This window comes from Lithobates pipiens, unplaced genomic scaffold (assembly GCF_037356315.1).
Source record: "Lithobates pipiens isolate NorthernLeopardFrog02 unplaced genomic scaffold, aLitPip1_a1.2 Scaffold_16, whole genome shotgun sequence".
NCBI lineage: Eukaryota > Metazoa > Chordata > Amphibia > Anura > Ranidae > Lithobates > Lithobates pipiens.
The window spans coordinates 227,475,092-227,492,339 of NW_027507748.1; the positions used below are offsets into that span (position 1 = coordinate 227,475,092).

General features: G+C 40.7%; 1 protein-coding gene across 2 annotated transcripts in view; it reads right to left on the reverse strand.

Moving 5' to 3' along the window:
* Positions 1 to 17,248, reverse strand: part of LOC143982448 (uncharacterized) — a 175,028-nt gene that overhangs the window by 49,871 nt on the left and 107,909 nt on the right. For both annotated transcript variants that reach the window (XM_077481160.1, XM_077481159.1), the window contains exons 2-3: positions 11,730 to 11,788; positions 6,456 to 6,576 (exon numbers count right to left, since the gene is read on the reverse strand). In XM_077481160.1, the coding sequence (XP_077337286.1) occupies positions 6,456 to 6,576; positions 11,730 to 11,766 (158 nt within the window). In that variant the 5' untranslated portion in view covers positions 11,767 to 11,788. The remainder of the gene's footprint in view (positions 1 to 6,455; positions 6,577 to 11,729; positions 11,789 to 17,248) is intronic.

Sequence of the window (17,248 nt, forward strand, 5' to 3'; positions counted from 1 at the left end):
GCTCTCCTCCGTGTCGGAACGAAAAATACCGACACGGAGGAGAGAATACATCACTTCCTCTCCTGTGTTTACATTACAGGAGAGGAAGTGATGTCACCGGGGATTTCTATTCGTCGGGAGCGATCGCGAGGGGGTGGCCATGAATGAATGGCCGCCCCCTCGTCCCGGATCGCTCCCGGACGAAAACCGACCGCCGCAGGCACCGGGCGGGGGCCCGATCGGGCCCCCGACCCGCGGGAGGCAAGGGACGTACATGTATGTCCTTATGCCTGCCCGTGCCATTGTACCGACGTACATCGGCGTGCGGCGGTCGGCAACTGGTTAACTGATATATACTGACACTGCTAAATGTGAACTGGGTAGCTTGACCTCTGGTCATGAAATGTTTAATTACTGAAACTATCCACTGATTAAGCAGCTTGATTTTTTCACCTCAATGTTTTGCTCCTTAGAAAGATGTCCATAAGTGAATTTCAGTTATCGTGAGTTCGTCTAGATCTATTAAAGGATGATGGGGAGGGGGATGTGACTTCTTGGCACGCAGCTGAAATACTTTTACCTCCTCCTTTTCTAGTTAATCTAGGATATTTAATTTGCATCAACTACATGTTTCCATTATTTGCAGACATAAATCCTTTCTAAGTCCATGAAAGTCTTAACTTATGCTGTTTCAGGTCAAGATGCCAAATCCAAAAACTACTGAACAACATATAAAATCTTGCAGGCAAATGTATAGCTTAAAATCTTTGTGCTTTATAAATACAAAGGAAACTTTAGCTATTCCCATCATATATTGTATACAGTATCTCACAAAAGTGAGTACACCCCTCACATTTTTGTAAATATTTTATTATATCTTTTCATGTGACAACACAGAAGAAATTACAATTTGCTACAATGTCTTACAAGTGTTCATCATCTATCACCAAAAACTGCAGTGAATCCACCACCAGCTGTAGAAACTGCTTACCAGCTCCTGTAGACCCCTTATTATAGGGTGTTGGTGTGTGCCTGTGGCTTAAAACCCAGTCGGGGCCTTTATCCACATCTTAGGGCTTCTCTACACTTCCAATGTCACTCAATGAGTAGGAAGGGGACTGGGCACCAAAAAGAGACCAAAGGCTCCACAGAGCATAAAATCCTTGGTGGGTTTATGTTTAAAAATACACTTACAACAGTAAGTATGCAAAAGCACCTTAAGTTTGGTGTGTTGGCCAGCACACAACCAAACAAACTCATCTGTTGGGACACGAAAGAGAAATGCGGAGCAACGTGCTGATGTCACCATCTTTCTCTCATGTCCCGACAGACAAGTTTGTCGGGACATGGAAAAAAGTGATGGAAAGCTGTCACGTGACTGACTTTTCTGCAGATTTATGCAGAGAACACTCTGTAGGACATTACAGGATCCACACTGTGATGTGCATTTAATGATTTACTTGTAAAATGCAGGTTTAGTGTGGAATAAACACTTTAATGCAGAGTTGTTATTGGCATGCAATAATGAACATTATAGACGGGACTTTGGAAAAGGTTTGCACACCTCTCTATCTTTGTAGGCAGAGACAGACTCATATGCATTTCAATATGCAGAAGCAGTCAACTTATGCAAAGGCAGTGCTGGGCTTTATTTTTAAAATGAGAAATCCTATCATTTACTAAAAACCAAGTGCTATGGAAGATTGTATTCAAATAATGAAAACACATAAACATTAGATTATAAGCAATAAAAGAATATTGTTTGCTTTGAAGAAATTCCCTTTTTTAGCAGCCCTTATTTCAGCATTCTTTTGAATTGATCCATTTTATATGCAATAAACAGTATTCTTAGAGAACAACCAAATATTTTGAATAAAAAAAAAAACACTTTATATAACCAACAATCTTTCGATGTTTTGACTTTTTTTACTGCTCTGAAGCACAGTAATCATAAACAGATTTTAAATAATTATTTTAAGCATTCTTTTAAATAAGTGAATATTCACTTTTCCACACTCAGATGGCTAATTGGAAATACTTATTAGATTAATTTTATAACACCTACAACATTGTTTCTAGTCTGTCACAGAACATATGAGGGTAGTAAGGCCTGGAAAGGGCATCTTGGAATTCATTATCTAATGAAACGAGTAAGTCAGTAAGTATGTCCAGTGCAACATTTTCTAAGCCCTGGATTTAAAGGTAATTTGTGGTAAGGCACTTAAGTTTATCTAAATATAAAGCTGAAAACCTAATTATACAAGAAAGTGTTATGCAAGAGACCTTTACCATCTGCAAGCTAGCTTGACCAGGCAAAGCCCCTTCAAATTATCTTCAGCACTTTCTTTTTTTATGCCAAACATTTTAAATTATTCTTTTGGTTAACCACTTAAGAACCAGCCTCGTTTTGAGATTTTGGTGTTTACATGTTTAAAACAGTTTTTTTTTCTATAAAATTACTTAGAACCCCCAAACATTATATATTGTTTTTTTTTCTAACACCCAGCGGTCTTACAACCACACTTTTTTTGGAAAAAATAATTTTGAATAAAAAATTAGGCAACAGTAAAATTAGCCCAATTTTTTTTAGATTGTGAAAGATAATGTTATGCCAAGTAAATTGATATGCAACATGTCATGCTTCAAAATTGCACCCGCACGTGGAATGGTGACAAACTTTTACCCTTAAAAATCTCCATAGGCAATGTTTAAAAAATTCTACAGATTGCATGTTTTAAGTTACAGAGGCAGTCTAGGGCTAGAATTATTGCTCTCGCTCTACTGATCATGAAGATATCTCACATGTGTGGTTTGAACACCGTTTTCATATGCAATCGCTACTCACGTATGCGTTCGCTTCTGCACGAGAGCTCGCCAGGACGGGACGCGTTTACATTTTTTTTATTATTATTATTTATTTTACCTTTTTTTTTTCGTATGTAAACATCCCTTGTAAAAAAGCATGACAGGACCCCTTAAATATGAGATCTGTGGGTCAAAAAGTCCTCAGATTTCATATTTAGACTAAAATGCAATAAAAAAAATAATAGTTAAAAAAAAGGCCCTTTAAGAGCTGTGGGCTGAAGGGACATTTTGACGTCGCTTCTGCCCAGCATTCGTATGGAGACGGGTGGGAGCCATCTTCCCCTCACTTTTCTCCATACCTGACAGGAGATGAGATGCAATTGCCTCCGCCGCTGCTGGCGGCTCCGGTAAATGCTGAAGGGCAAATCTGACACAGAGACCACTTTTATCTTGTAGCGGACTGGCTGCTGAAGAAGGGAATACCAGAGTTATGGCAGCTAGCTTGCTTGTTAATTGCTTGTTTAACACCTAAATTCCTGACTTCCAATCAAAGCCAGATTAAGTTATTTTTGTTCAACCCAGCGGGCTGAATAAAAAAACCCTGAGAGGTCACTGTACTAACTAAGGAATGTTAGTGTGGGGATCTCCCCTGCTATGCTGTTGTGTTTTGACAGGGGGGCACCCCCTTGCCATTGGCCACCAGCTCTGATCAGCTGCTGGTTGGCTGCTGGTTTTCCAGCATGCCCGTTCTACATATCACTCCCGGCTTTTGGCAGACAGGCAATTGTACATGCTGTCCAAACATGGCTGGTTCCTGCTGAAACATTGAAATTTGGATCATATGTACACATCATAAGACTAAATATGGCCCTAGACAGGTTAAAAATGTTGACCCCCCCCCCATATGCATCACTTTTTTACATATTCTTCACATATATTCCCACAAAACTATATCTTTTCTGAAAGAAGAGGACCTATATGATATAAATACTATCTGTATTACTATATTTGCACACATTTTTATAAAAAAAAATCTGTTAAAAAAACACATGATATTCCCTAAATTCTAGTAAATGTAAAATTTATGACAGTGTAAAATTCATAAAATCTAAATATATCTAGTATCTGAATTGTACATCCCCTTTGCCCTGGGCCCCATCCTATGTCATTTTGTAGGTGACCTGGCTCTGCATCGAGTCAGAAAACTCTGTTTTCCAGAAGACAACATGCTGGTACATTCAGGTGTTATTAGCTTTTCTTGCTTACCTTTTTTAAGCCTCTAGTTTAAAGGATAGGTTTACCTCTTGGAACATATTATATGTTACACCCATATTTACAGTTTCCCTCACCCTCATTGACAGTGGGCAGGGGTTCATCCCCTGCAACTGTTGCCACATTAAAAATTGGTGCGGCTATGCACAGCCACATCATTCATTGACAGAGATCTGTAAATAAAAAAGCTTCAAGTCCCATCTGCCACCATGGCACATGGACTTCTAGTTTCAATGAACTGTGACCATGCTGATCAGTGTTCTCATAGTCTATTCACAAGTCATTCAGCATCCAAACAGAAAACTCATAGGGCTGAAAGCTGGAAGACTTGTTTGCAGGAGCCTGATATTGTAGGCTCCTGGGGGGGGGGGGGATAATAAATATACAATTTTTTTCCCGCAAATATATGTGCATTTATTCTTATATCCTCAAAATTGAACTTAGACTTTAAGGATAGATTAAGGTTACCCTTGCTGGCTCAAAGGAGAATATAAAATATGTATATGCAATAATTGTGATTGGATTGATTGGGAAAGAAAAAAAAATATCTACAAAACAAATTTGTCTTTAAGATAAGCTGGAGGTTAACTTTCACATTCACAGCAATCTAAATATAGTTAAGGAATGCTGGGAATGTCTGAAACTGAGCTAATTACACCAATAATTTTAGTGCAAATCTCATGGTTATGATTCCAAGTACATGTTTTCCCTTAAAATGATACTGTCATCTAATGAATACAGAGCAGCATTCCTGTAATGTTAAAGATCATAGGTTGCCAGGATACCAAAGTCAATCTTTCTGCATGCTGTGAAGATCCATTGCCAAGGCTTCAGTATCTACAGTATGTATCCAAGGTAGTGCAATCTAAGCATACCAATGATCCTAGCTTCAATAATTTCAATAGACTCCACGTGCACACAACGTCATACTGGCAGGTGCTTGGCTGAGGAAAATTAATCTCACAGCAAGTAGAAAAAGATTTTTTTTTTTTTATGTGGACTGTTTAAGGGCTTTCCCTAACAGGGAGACAAATGTGCATTTACACATACCAGCTAAACAGAACCAATATTTCACTAATTTGCCAACTCTAAACTGTTAAAAGCTAAAATATGATCTGGCCTGAAATGAAAGCTTTGAATATTTCAAATGACTTCAATTTTCAGTTGGTAGCATGCTATATTCACCAAGTACTTTGTGTATTGTTACAATGCTAAATTTCTCCAGACTTTATTTATTTTTAGGATGTGTATGTAAAAGTGTCATCAGGACAAGGGAGAGCTCTCAAATATAGCTCAATGGTTTGGGGCTCTAGTTGTGCAACATGCCCCTTGCACAGTACTGAAATCTACAAGTTAAGCTACCACACTCTCCTGATAGCACCACAAACCACACAGATCAAATAAAACATATATCCTTTATCAAATAAAACAGTATGAGAACATGTAACACTCTAACTAGACAAAAATCCCATCTCATTCAGGAGTCTATTGAAATATAAATAATAGTTGAAACTGGTACATAAACCAACAAGCAAATACAAACAAGGATATTTGTACCAAAGTTGCAAAAAAAAGTTGCAAAAACAATATAAATTGATTACACTTGAGAACCTGGGTTATAAAACTTAACACAAATTTATATAAACTTAACAGCAATTGTGTTCAAGGATAAACAAACACAAATGTTGATAAAATGTGCACTAATCTTTCCATGGCCAGCATGCAAGGTGGTGCAGTTCTAATTTTGGTTTAATTCCAATCTTCCCTGAGCAGCATGCGTGCATAACAATTAAAAAACATGATCACTTCAACATACGAGGTGTGTCTGTTAAATAACAAGACTGTGATCCCACCTAGTAAACAAAGCAGTCAGAACCGATTATAACTGCATGTGTGGTGACCTTGAACCTGCATGACAAGCAGCAACTCTCTTTGACGTTCAGTTGATGGCAGGGGCATGTTGTCATATTGTCATAACCTGGAAACCTGTTCAGAGGCAACAGTATATATATATATATATATATATATATATATATATATATATATATATATATATATATATATATATATATATATATATATATATATATATATAGGATCATTCCCATGGCACTGGCCATAGCAAGCATATCTGTGTAAGCATACTATAATACACGTAGCACAATGTGTACAGAGGCTAGATGAAGGGTTTAGTGTAGTATAACACTTTTGGTAGTTAAATGGTTAACTTTTAAATAAACCTTAGCATTATATATCAGAGCAGAAACGAGAGTTATGAAAGACCAAAGAGGGAAGGAGGGATTTGTTTCTGAAAAGGGACAGTTGGAAGCTGTGTCCACAGCGCACGAAACTCATATATTCATGATGAAGGAAATATAGCAGTAACTTAATACACTTACGATCCCAGCACTTCCATGAACACGAAAGTGTCACGTATGTTATTTGTTTGCTTCTTCCAAATACAACCATCTTCCTCCTCTTCTTTGTGACCCATTTTATCTATAGTGGACACAGTGAATTCTATAAATGAAGGATAAAAATGAGGCATTAACCAAGATTAAAAACACACAAACACAGAAGCAAAATAATACAGTCGAGCCGTATGTTATTTTTCAAAACATAAAAATAAAAGTACAAGTATACAGTAATAATAACTATCATAAAAATATAAATATACACTTAACTATAATGAACAAATAAGTTTAATGTAACAAGCAAGCTGTTAAGAGTCTATCAAAGTCAAGCCATATAAAGCCTACTTTTTGTAAGGTTGCTTGTGTATTAGGTATTACTTTTGAATCATGTGTGGATAAGATACACATTCCAATGAGAGCTGAAAATTAACCCTTGAGATGCAGAGAGAAAACCCAGTTTACCTTCTGAAGGTTTCATTTTTTCTTCCCATAGCCCTCACTGGACCCCACTAGTTTAAACAACTTAAGACCCATTTACTTGTTCCTATTTACCTCCAAACTTCTTGAAAGCTTAGTCTACAACCAGAGCAGATCCTGGGCGTGTGCGCGTGGTGCACCAAACCCAGGCACCGCAGAGCTGGGGGCACTGAAGTATTTCCTGCCCATCCCCCTCCCTCCTCCTGTCAGAGGAGGAGGGCAAAGCAGCCGGAGATCAGAGCAGCCATGTCTCTGTGTGGAGAGAGAGCAGTCGTGGGCTCTTCTTTCCCCCCTCCCTCTCCTCCTTGCACTTCTGTACTAGTGAGCGGCGCTTGCTAGCATAACCGCCCACTATATTTCTTCTCCCTTATTCATATTAGCCAGGGAGGAAATACAATAAAAAAGGAGCAGAGAAGCAGATTGTGGAACATGTAGTCCCAAGGACTGGTGGCCCCCTTGTAACCCAGAAACTGCAGCCCACACAGCATGCCCAGCTGAATGGGAGAGGGAGAGAGAGAGAGTTAGGAGCCCAGGAAAGCTTTCAGGGAAGTACACCCAAGACTTCAGGGAGAGGACAGTGCTGAGGGGACACCAGCAGAGAGAGAGAACCCCGCTGTCCTGCGCCAGAGGGAAAGCCACACAGCTTAGCACCATGCCTGGTGAAGAAAGGAATGGAGTCATTGCCAGAATCTAGATCTGAGCGCTACCCAGCGTAGTCGCCACGGGCAATTCAGAGTGAGCCAACTCCTGATCAGAGGAACCGTTATTGCTGTATTGCTGGGTCAGGTGAGAGGGCCGGTCGGCCATTATCTACTGCCATCCGTAGGAACTGCAGTCTCTGACCATCTCCTGTACTACGTCTGCAGTCTCTGACCATCTCCTGTACTATGTCTGCAGTCTCCGACCATCTCCTTTACTATGTCTGCAGTCACTGACCATCTCCTGTACTATGTCTGCAGTTTCTGACCATCTCCTTTACTATGTCTGCAGTCTCTGACCATCTCCTGTACTATGTCTGCAGTCTCTGATCATCTCCTGTGGTATGTCTGCAGTATGTCTGGAGGGTCTTTCCAACAAACTCTTTAACAGAAGCCCTCTCTGTGTGCATTGGAGAGACTCCTCTCCAGGTCCCATTAGTGTATTCTCTTCCTGTATTTTCTTTATTGTTAAAAGTTTATGGGAGGATTCAGGGTAACAAAGACTTCTTAGGGGAGCATCTCTGTGTTTGAGCCGCTGCCATAGAAACACCTGTAAAGGGGAGGAGTTAATAAGATGACCACCCCCATGTGGGGTGCCAGAAATATGATCCTAGGATCGGCCCTGTCTATAACTGTTTCATATGGACCGTAAGGAAGAAAAAAGTGTAAGGATCTACTCCCTACACTAAAATGCTGGCTCAGATTACACTGACATGCAAATCCTTTTGCCTGTGGCTGTGTCTGCAATATCTGACATAGGTCAACCCCTTGCTGCTGCCTATCACTGTTTCGGCTTAATTATTGGGGTAGAAGACCAAAAATAATGATTAAATAATGAAGTGTCTGAAAAGGTCCAAAAAGGGGTACCTGATATCATTAAGTTTACATAAAGGACAGCTAAGGAGGGAAGTTTGGTGTCTTGAAAAGAGGTTCATTTATTAGATTCCTCCTACATAAAGTAGAATTATTACATCATCTAAGCCTGGGCAAAGTCAAGTGACTGCAGCTTGAGGACTGTGCTTTAAAGTGGTACCTAACCCAAAAGGGAAGTTCTGCTTTTTGTGCCTCCTTCCCTACTTTTGACACATACATTTTTTTTGGAAGCTGGTACCTGGTTTAGACAGGTACCTACTCCCACTAGGATCACCTGGCTGACCTAAGCGGCAGTTCGCCCCCCTTAATCCCAATCAGCAATCTCTTGGGACATATCACAGGTTCTAGTGGGAGGCTGGCTGCTCAGTGGGAGGCTGGCTGTAGTGCCACAAGGAGTTACAGCCAGCTTCCTACACCAAAGATGCCAGCGCTGGAGACCCAAAGACTGGTGAAGAACTGGCCTGGATGAGGATGGTGCTGGATTCCTGGAAAGGTAAGTATTTTTAGCAGCTGACTGAAGAACTGCTTTCATATAAAAAATATATATTTTATATTTTGAATGGATCTTTTTAGAATAATACATTTTTGTGCCACAATCTTTTGCTTTTTTCATATATATATATATATATATATATATATATATATATATATATATATATATATATATATATATCCAGTAAAATAAAAATGGCTTTATTCAGCAAAACGTCAAAACAAACAGAAGAAACTACAGGCTTGTCTTGCAATACAGGTGCACATATCGGAAAAGTTCAGCCTGTGCTGCCATAGGCTGGTGTGCACAGTATACAGCTCAAACCAGAGCAACAGTCTTTTATGCAGTTTAGCTAGTTTAGCTCACCCCAGCAGGTACACAATCCCGCAAAGGGCCTTTTCACACAGCGTGCTGCTATGTCTCTCACTCCTACTCAAACAGCTCTCCTTTGACACTTTCAGCCCAGCTGGCAATAAGCAGGTCCGAAGGGGAAGTACCTGACCTCTTTAATGAACCCCTTCTTAATCCTGCCCCAGGCTGACCCTCTAATTATATATATATATATATATATATACACATATATATTTATATATATAGTGGGGAGGGAAAGTATTCAGACCCCCTTTAATTGTTCACTCTTTGTTATATTGCAGCCATTTGCTAAAATCATTTAAGTTCATTTTTTTTCCTCACCCATATTGACAGAAAAACACAGAATTGTTGAATTTTTTGCAGATTTATTAAAAAAGAAAAACTGAAATATCACATGGTCCTAAGAATTCAGACCCTTTGCTCAGTATTTAGTAGAAGCACCCATGAGTCTTTTTGGGAAAGATGCAACAAGTTTTTCAAACTTGGATTTGGGGATCCTCTGCCATTCCTCCTTGCAGATCCTCTCCAGTTGTATCAGGTTGGATGGTAAACATTGGTGGACAGCCATTTTTGGGTTTAAGTCAGGGCTCTGGCTGGGCCATTCAAGAACAGTCACAGAGTTGTTGTGAAGCCACGCCTTCTTTATTTTAGCTGTGTGCTTAGGGTCATTGTCTTGATGGAAGGTAAACCTTCGGCCCAGTCTGAGGTCCTAAGCACTCTAGAGAAAGGTTTTCTTGCAAGATATCCCTGTACTTGACCATGTTCATCTTTCCCTCAATTGCAACCAGTCATCCTGTCACTGCAGCTGAAAAACACCCCCACAGCATGATGCTTCCCCCATCATGCTTCACTGTTGGGACTGTATTGGACAGGTGATGATCAGTGCCTGGTTTTCTCCACACATACCACTTTAGAATTAAGGCCAAAAAGTTCTATCTTGGTCTCATCAGACCAGATAATCTTATTTCTCACCGTCTTGGAGTCCTTCAGGTGTTTTTTTTAGCAAACTCCATGTGGGCTTCATGTGTCTTGCACTGAGGAGATGCTTCCGTGGGGCCACTCTGCCATAAAACCCCAACTGGTAGAGGGCTGTAGTGATGGTTGACTTTCTACAACTTTCTCCCATCTCCTGACTGAATCTCTGGAGCTCAGCCACCGTGATCTTTGGGTTCTTTTTTACCTCTCTCACCGAGGCTCTTCTCCCCTGATAGCTCAGTTTGACCAGACAGCTAGCTCTAGGAAGGGTTCTGATTGTCCCAAACATCTTCCATTTAAGGATTATGGAGGTCACTGTGCTCTTAGAAACCTTAAGTGAAGCAGAATTTTTTTTTTAACCTTGGCCAGATCTGTGCCTTGCCACAATTCTGTCTCCTAGCTCTTCAGGCAGTTCCTTTGACCTCACGATTGTCATTTGCTCTGACACGCACTGTGAGCTGTAAGGTCTTATATAGACAGGTGTGTGGCTTTCCTGATCAAGTCCATTCAGTATAATCAAATACAGCTGGACTCAAATGAAGGTGTAGAACCATCTCAAAGATGATCAGAAGAAATGGACAGCACCTGAATTAAATATATGAGTGTCACAGCAAAGGGTCTGAATACTTAGGACCATGTGATATTTCAGTTTTTTTTTTTTTATAAATCCGCAAAAATTTCAACAATTCTCAGTTTTTTTTGTCAATATGGGGTGCTGTATGTACATTAATGAGGAAAAAAAATGAACTTTAAATGATTTTAGAAAATGGCTACAATATAACAAAAAGTGAAAAATGTAAGGGGTCTGAATGCTTTCCGTCCCCACTATATATATATATATATATATATATATATATATATATATATATATATATTTAAACTGTGTATTGTGATAAGTCAGTAATGCATCCTCACAGCCTTCTAAAGTCAACTAAGTAAGTACGATCAATCACAAACAATCTTTTGAACATCTAATAAAATATTGAACCATATATCATATGTTGCAATAAAATGTATATAACAATCAAAGATATGGGCAACAGTGATAAAATGAAAAAAATGATCTACTAAAGCAATCTTTTAATCGATCTGTCTTAAGGTTGATTCTGTCAATTCAGAATCTTGTCAGTACCATTCTTGTATAACCCTTTGGATTTAAAAAAAAGATAGTTTGGCATGCAATAGCTGACATAAATAAAAGCCAGTCTCAAAGCAGCCACTGAGAAAAAGATGACTTCCATGTAATTCTCAAAAGGGTCATGGCTTTAGAATTTAATTCCTTTCGTATTAAGTATTTAATCTACATAGTTTATAGCAACTAAATTAAAATGTAACAGAATTATTAGCTATTTTAAAAGAAAATTTACTTACCAACTGGGGAAAATGCAGCCAGCTTGGCACTTGGCATATTAGCTGCAATACGAGCCAACCTAAAATAAATAAAATAAAAATGTTATATATAAAATGATAATATTCATTTAGTAGTTTCATTCCCAATAAAGACAACAGAGATGCAGTAAGAACTAGTGGTTATTGGCCTCATTTACCCTTCTGGTTCATTTACTAAAGGAGTAGAGACTGTTCACATGGCACAGTAAGACCTTGCATATATTTTGTTATTCAATCGAACATATTAGTAAGTAATTACATGGTAAATCAAGCCCTGTGTATGTTAATTAAAAATGTTTGGATTAACCCAGTATATGTTAACTAATAACTTTCAGGTTTCACTTCATTCAACCATCATGCAGAAGCAAAAATCCTCATTTTTATTACCGGTACCTTTGCATGTTTTGGAAGTTTTTTTAACATAGTTTCTCCTTATTCACTTTACTAAGTGAACATTAACTAACTACCGTACTCTACTAAGTCAAGCCCTGTATATGTTAACACCTATCTGGCTGTGGTCAACATAGTGAGTTTTTTTTTTACTAAAGGTGTTGAGACTGTTCACTTTGCATTCAGACTAGTTTCATTGTATACCCAAGTTATTTTTCTCTCTGTAGTCATTGCTCTTTTACTATACAAGGCATTTGCCATGAGGTAGTATGTTTCCGTGCAGTTGCACTATGCTTACCATGTAACATTTTTAGCTTTGAAGTGGTAGTATGTAATTATAAATAACAGTTCTGTAAAACGTGTCCTATTAGCTTCAGTGTGGAATACATGATCACGCTGTCTTCATCTCTGAATGTACCATAACTATATCTAGACCTATGGTGCAGTCAGCATTTGGGACCAAACACCATGAGGCTAATTTGCTAAAGGAGTTGAGAATTGTTGCACAATAAATTGTGTCAAAATGTATTTCAATTATCTAATCATGTCTGTACTTATTTCATCTGCCCATGATGAGATAATTAAATGAATATTCACACAATTTATTTTGTGAAGATAATCAACTCCTTCAGTAAATCAGCCCATGCAGTATGTAATTCCCTTTCTAGTTTTATTTATCATAGATGGTAAGAACTAGACCAGGGGTAGGCAACCTTTTGAGCACACTGTGCCGAAAAATATTTTCAAAGAAATTGAGAGTGCCAATTTTATAACAAAAAAATGTCAACTTCTCAGTCACGAAAAGGATTTTTTATAAAGTAAATGCTGTAAACTACTTTGAGTAGTAGTGAGAAATTAACATCCTGCACTCACGCCTCAGATCAGCCTTGATTCATGCATCTGCATCTGTCCCACCACTGTAACCCCCTGCACATCTGCCCCACCACTGTAACCTGCTGTACATCTGTCCCACAACTGTGACCCCCTGCACATCTGCCTCACCACTGTAACCCCCTGCTCATCTGCCCCACCACTGTAACCCCCTGTACATTTGCCCCACCACTGTAACCCCTGCTCTTCTGTCCAACCACTGTACCCCCTGCTCATCTGCCCCACATCTGTACCTCCTGTTAATCTGCCCCACCACTGTACCACTCTGTTCATCTGCCCCATCAATGCTCCCCTTTTCTCATCTGCCCCACCACTGTACCTACCTGCACATCTGCTCCATCACCGTACCCCCATGCTCTTCTGTCTCACCACTGAACCATCTTCTCATCTGTCCTAACACTAAACGTATCTGCTCATCTGCCCCACCACTGTAACCCGCTTTCTCATCTGCCCCACCACTGTACCTCCTGCAAATCTGCCTCACCACTTTACCTCCTGCACATCTGTCCCCCCTGCTAATCTGTCCCACCAATGTACCTCCTTTCCCCTCTGACCCGCCTCTGTACCCCCTGCTCTTCTGCCAAACCACTGTAACTCCCTGCTCATCTGTCCCACCAATTCACCTCCTTTCACATCTGCCCCATAACTGTACCCCCTGCTCATCTGCCCCACATCTGTACCCCCTGCTAATCTGCCCCACCACTGTACCACCCTGCTCATCTGCCCCACCAATGCTCCCCTTTTCTCATCTGCCCCACCACTGTACCTACCTGCACATCTGCTCCATCACCGTACCCCCATGCTCTTCTGTCTCACCACTGAACCATCTTCTCATCTGTCCTAACACTAAACGTATCTGCTCATCCGCCCCACCACTGTAACCCGCTTTCTCATCTGCCCCACCACTGTACCTCCTGCACATCTGCCTCACCACTTTACCTCCTGCACATCTGTCCCCCCTGCTAATCTGTCCCACCAATGTACCTCCTTTCCCCTCTGACCCGCCTCTGTACCCCCTGCTCTTCTGCCAAACCACTGTAACTCCCTGCTCATCTGTCCCACCAATTCACCTCCTTTCACATCTGCCCCATAACTGTACCCCCTGCTCTTCTGTTCCACCACTGTACCCCCTGCTCATCTGCCCCACATCTGTACCCCCTGCTCATCTGCCCCACCACTGTACCACCCTGCTCATCTGCCCCACCACTGTACCATCCTGCTCTTTTGTCCCACCACTGTAACCCCCTGCTCATCTGCCCCACCAATGCTCCCCTTTTCTCATCTGCCCCACCACTGTACCTCCCTGCACATCTGCTCCACCACCGTACCCCCATGCTCTTCTGTCTCACCACTGAACCATCTTCTCATCTGTCCTAACACTAAACGTATCTGCTCATTTGCCCCACCACTGTAACCCGCTTTCTCATCTGCCCCACCACTGTACCTCCTGCACATCTGCCTCACCACTGTACCTCCTGCACATCTGTCCCACCTCTGTCCCCCCTGCTAATCTGTCCCACCAATGTACCTCCTTTCCCCTCTTGACCCGCCTCTGTACCCCCTGCTCTTCTGCCAAACCACTGTAACTCCCTGCTCATCTGTCCCACCAATTCACCTCCTTTCATATCTGCCCCATCACTTTACCCCCTGCTCTTCTGTTCCACCACTGAAACCCTTTCTCATCTGCCCCAACACTGAACCTCCCTGCTCATCTGTCCCACCACTGTAAACCCCTGCTCATCTGCACCATCACCTTCTCATCTTTCCTAACACTGAACTTATCTGCCCCATCACTGTAACCCGCTTTCTCATCTGACCCACCATGTACCTCCTGCACATCTGTCTCACCTCTGTACCCCCTGCTCATCTGCCCCACCTCTGTTCTCCCTGCTCATCTGTCCCACCAATTTATCTCCTTTCACATTTGCCCCACTGCTCTAACCCCCCTGCTTTTCTGCCCCAATTTTGAACCCCCTTCTCATCTTCCCCAACACTGAGCCCCTTCTCATTTGCCCCAACACTGAATCCCCTTCACCCTCTGCCCCAAAACTTTTCCCCCTGCTCATCTGTCCCACCACTGTAACTCCCTTCTCATTTGGCCCAACACTGAACCCCCTGCTCATCTGCCCCATCACTGTACCCCCCTGCTCTTCTGTCCCTCTGCTGAAGCCCCTTCTCATCTCTTCCACCACTATACGTCCCTGCACATCTGCCCACTGCTGTACCCCCCTGCTCTTCTGTCCCACCTCTGTATCCTCCTGTTCATCTGCTCCACCACTGTACCCTCTTCTCATTTATGATATGCAGAGTAGTGAAAGAAAGCAGAGATGAGACACATCTACCTGTCCTGGCACACTCATCCTGCTCAACCAACTCTCGCATCCAGTCCACGTGGATGTATGGGATGTATGTGATGTATGGGATGTATGTGATGTCACATACAAGCAGGGGCATTTTCTGAAAGCAATGGGCCTGTGTGCAGGATCATAAGTTGGGCCCCCGCAGCTGAGAAAAAGTGCAACACTCAAAAGTTGAGTGTGATTTTCATTGTGCTGAATACTGGCTGTGGCTTAAAGGGACACAGAGTGCAGGGGTTCAGTAGTAAGTGATGCAAAGTTTCAGGAATAATTTCAACAAAGTTCCCAGACGCTCAACAGTAATTCCACAAACTGTAACCTTATTGTGGTTTTCTCAATCACAGTGAAATCCCTTCTTTCTGAGATTGTTAGTGGCAACCAAGTGAGTCATTTTTCTCCAGATGGTGGGGGTCTAGCAGGACTGTGATTGGCTTTAACAGTGGCCAATGACAGTCCTCCTCCTCTTGGAAACAGGGACTGCCCTCCCTCAGCAGGACTGCACCCAATCTTTTCCCCATCACAAAAGCTGATGATTGCAGCTACAGTAAAGTTAAAGAACCAAACGTTTTCAATCTTTTACAATGTGTGGAGGCACAGTGCCTCCCCCTCAGTGCAGGTGCGGAGTGCGGAATTCTGAAATTGGAATGCATTAGTGTCTCACCGACACTTCCCTGCACTGCTCTGCTGATGGGGGGGAATCGAGTGCTGGAAAAAGAGGCTTTGAGTGCCGCTTGTGGCACTAGTGGCAGGGCTTGCCTACTGCTAAACTAGACTGTCTATCATACATCAGTTTCCAAAGTTGTGTAATATATGGGCTGATCGTATAAATTAATCAAAATATTGCAGTATTTTTGGTACATCTTTTGGTACATCAGGGAGATAAATGTTTGTCCACAATAACACACAGTTTTCAGTTTCTCAGGGCAAATGTTATCAAGTAAAACACTGCATAGTGGTACATTACAACTGCCAAAGAATATATAAAACAAAGCAGTACAATAATTCACACTAAGAATATTATTTGTGTTTGGGTTTAGTTTGATTATTTTTGTATGGACTATTGAGGCATCCCCTTTGCCCATTGGCACATGAACAATTTATATTTATTCTTGTATGGAAATTATACCTACAACTATGTTGGTGTTAGTTGAAATGTTTCATTGTCATTGCTACTGTATATCCACATGATAGAAAATATCATTGCATTCAATAAATAGGCCAATGCATTTTTTTTTGGGGGGGGTTTCAAGGTGCCCCCTTCATGAGGGTTATAAAATGCACATTCAAAGAATACTAAATAATGTTCCTTCTACAATACAATAGATAAATGGCTACAAATACGCAAATTATTTACAAAACAGACAAACAGTTGTATAAAAAACAAGAGAAAAAAACAATAATGCACGAGAACACAAAATTAATTAACCCATACATAAATTATACATATATGGAATTTTATAAGAATGGTTAATACATAAATAGATTTTTCAGTATATAAAATTCAGTATATACACATATATATATATATATAATATTACGATATGTATAATAAATCCAAAGTTTTAAAGTGATTACTAAATGTAAGAAATACTAATATCTACTATCTTCAGGATTTACTTTGAAACCTTAATTTTATACCTTCTTTGGGTGCTTATTTTATATCCCTGATGAGGGGCTGGTCCATTAATCCCCTGAAATGAATTTGTTTATTTTATCAAATGCAATGACATATACTACTAGTTTGTACACTTTTTTGAATTGCTGATCTCTTCCATATCCTTCTACCACTTTATTATAAGAACCTGTACATTAGTGGCACTATTTCCCCAACCACGATTCAAATAAAATAAAGAGAACCGGTGA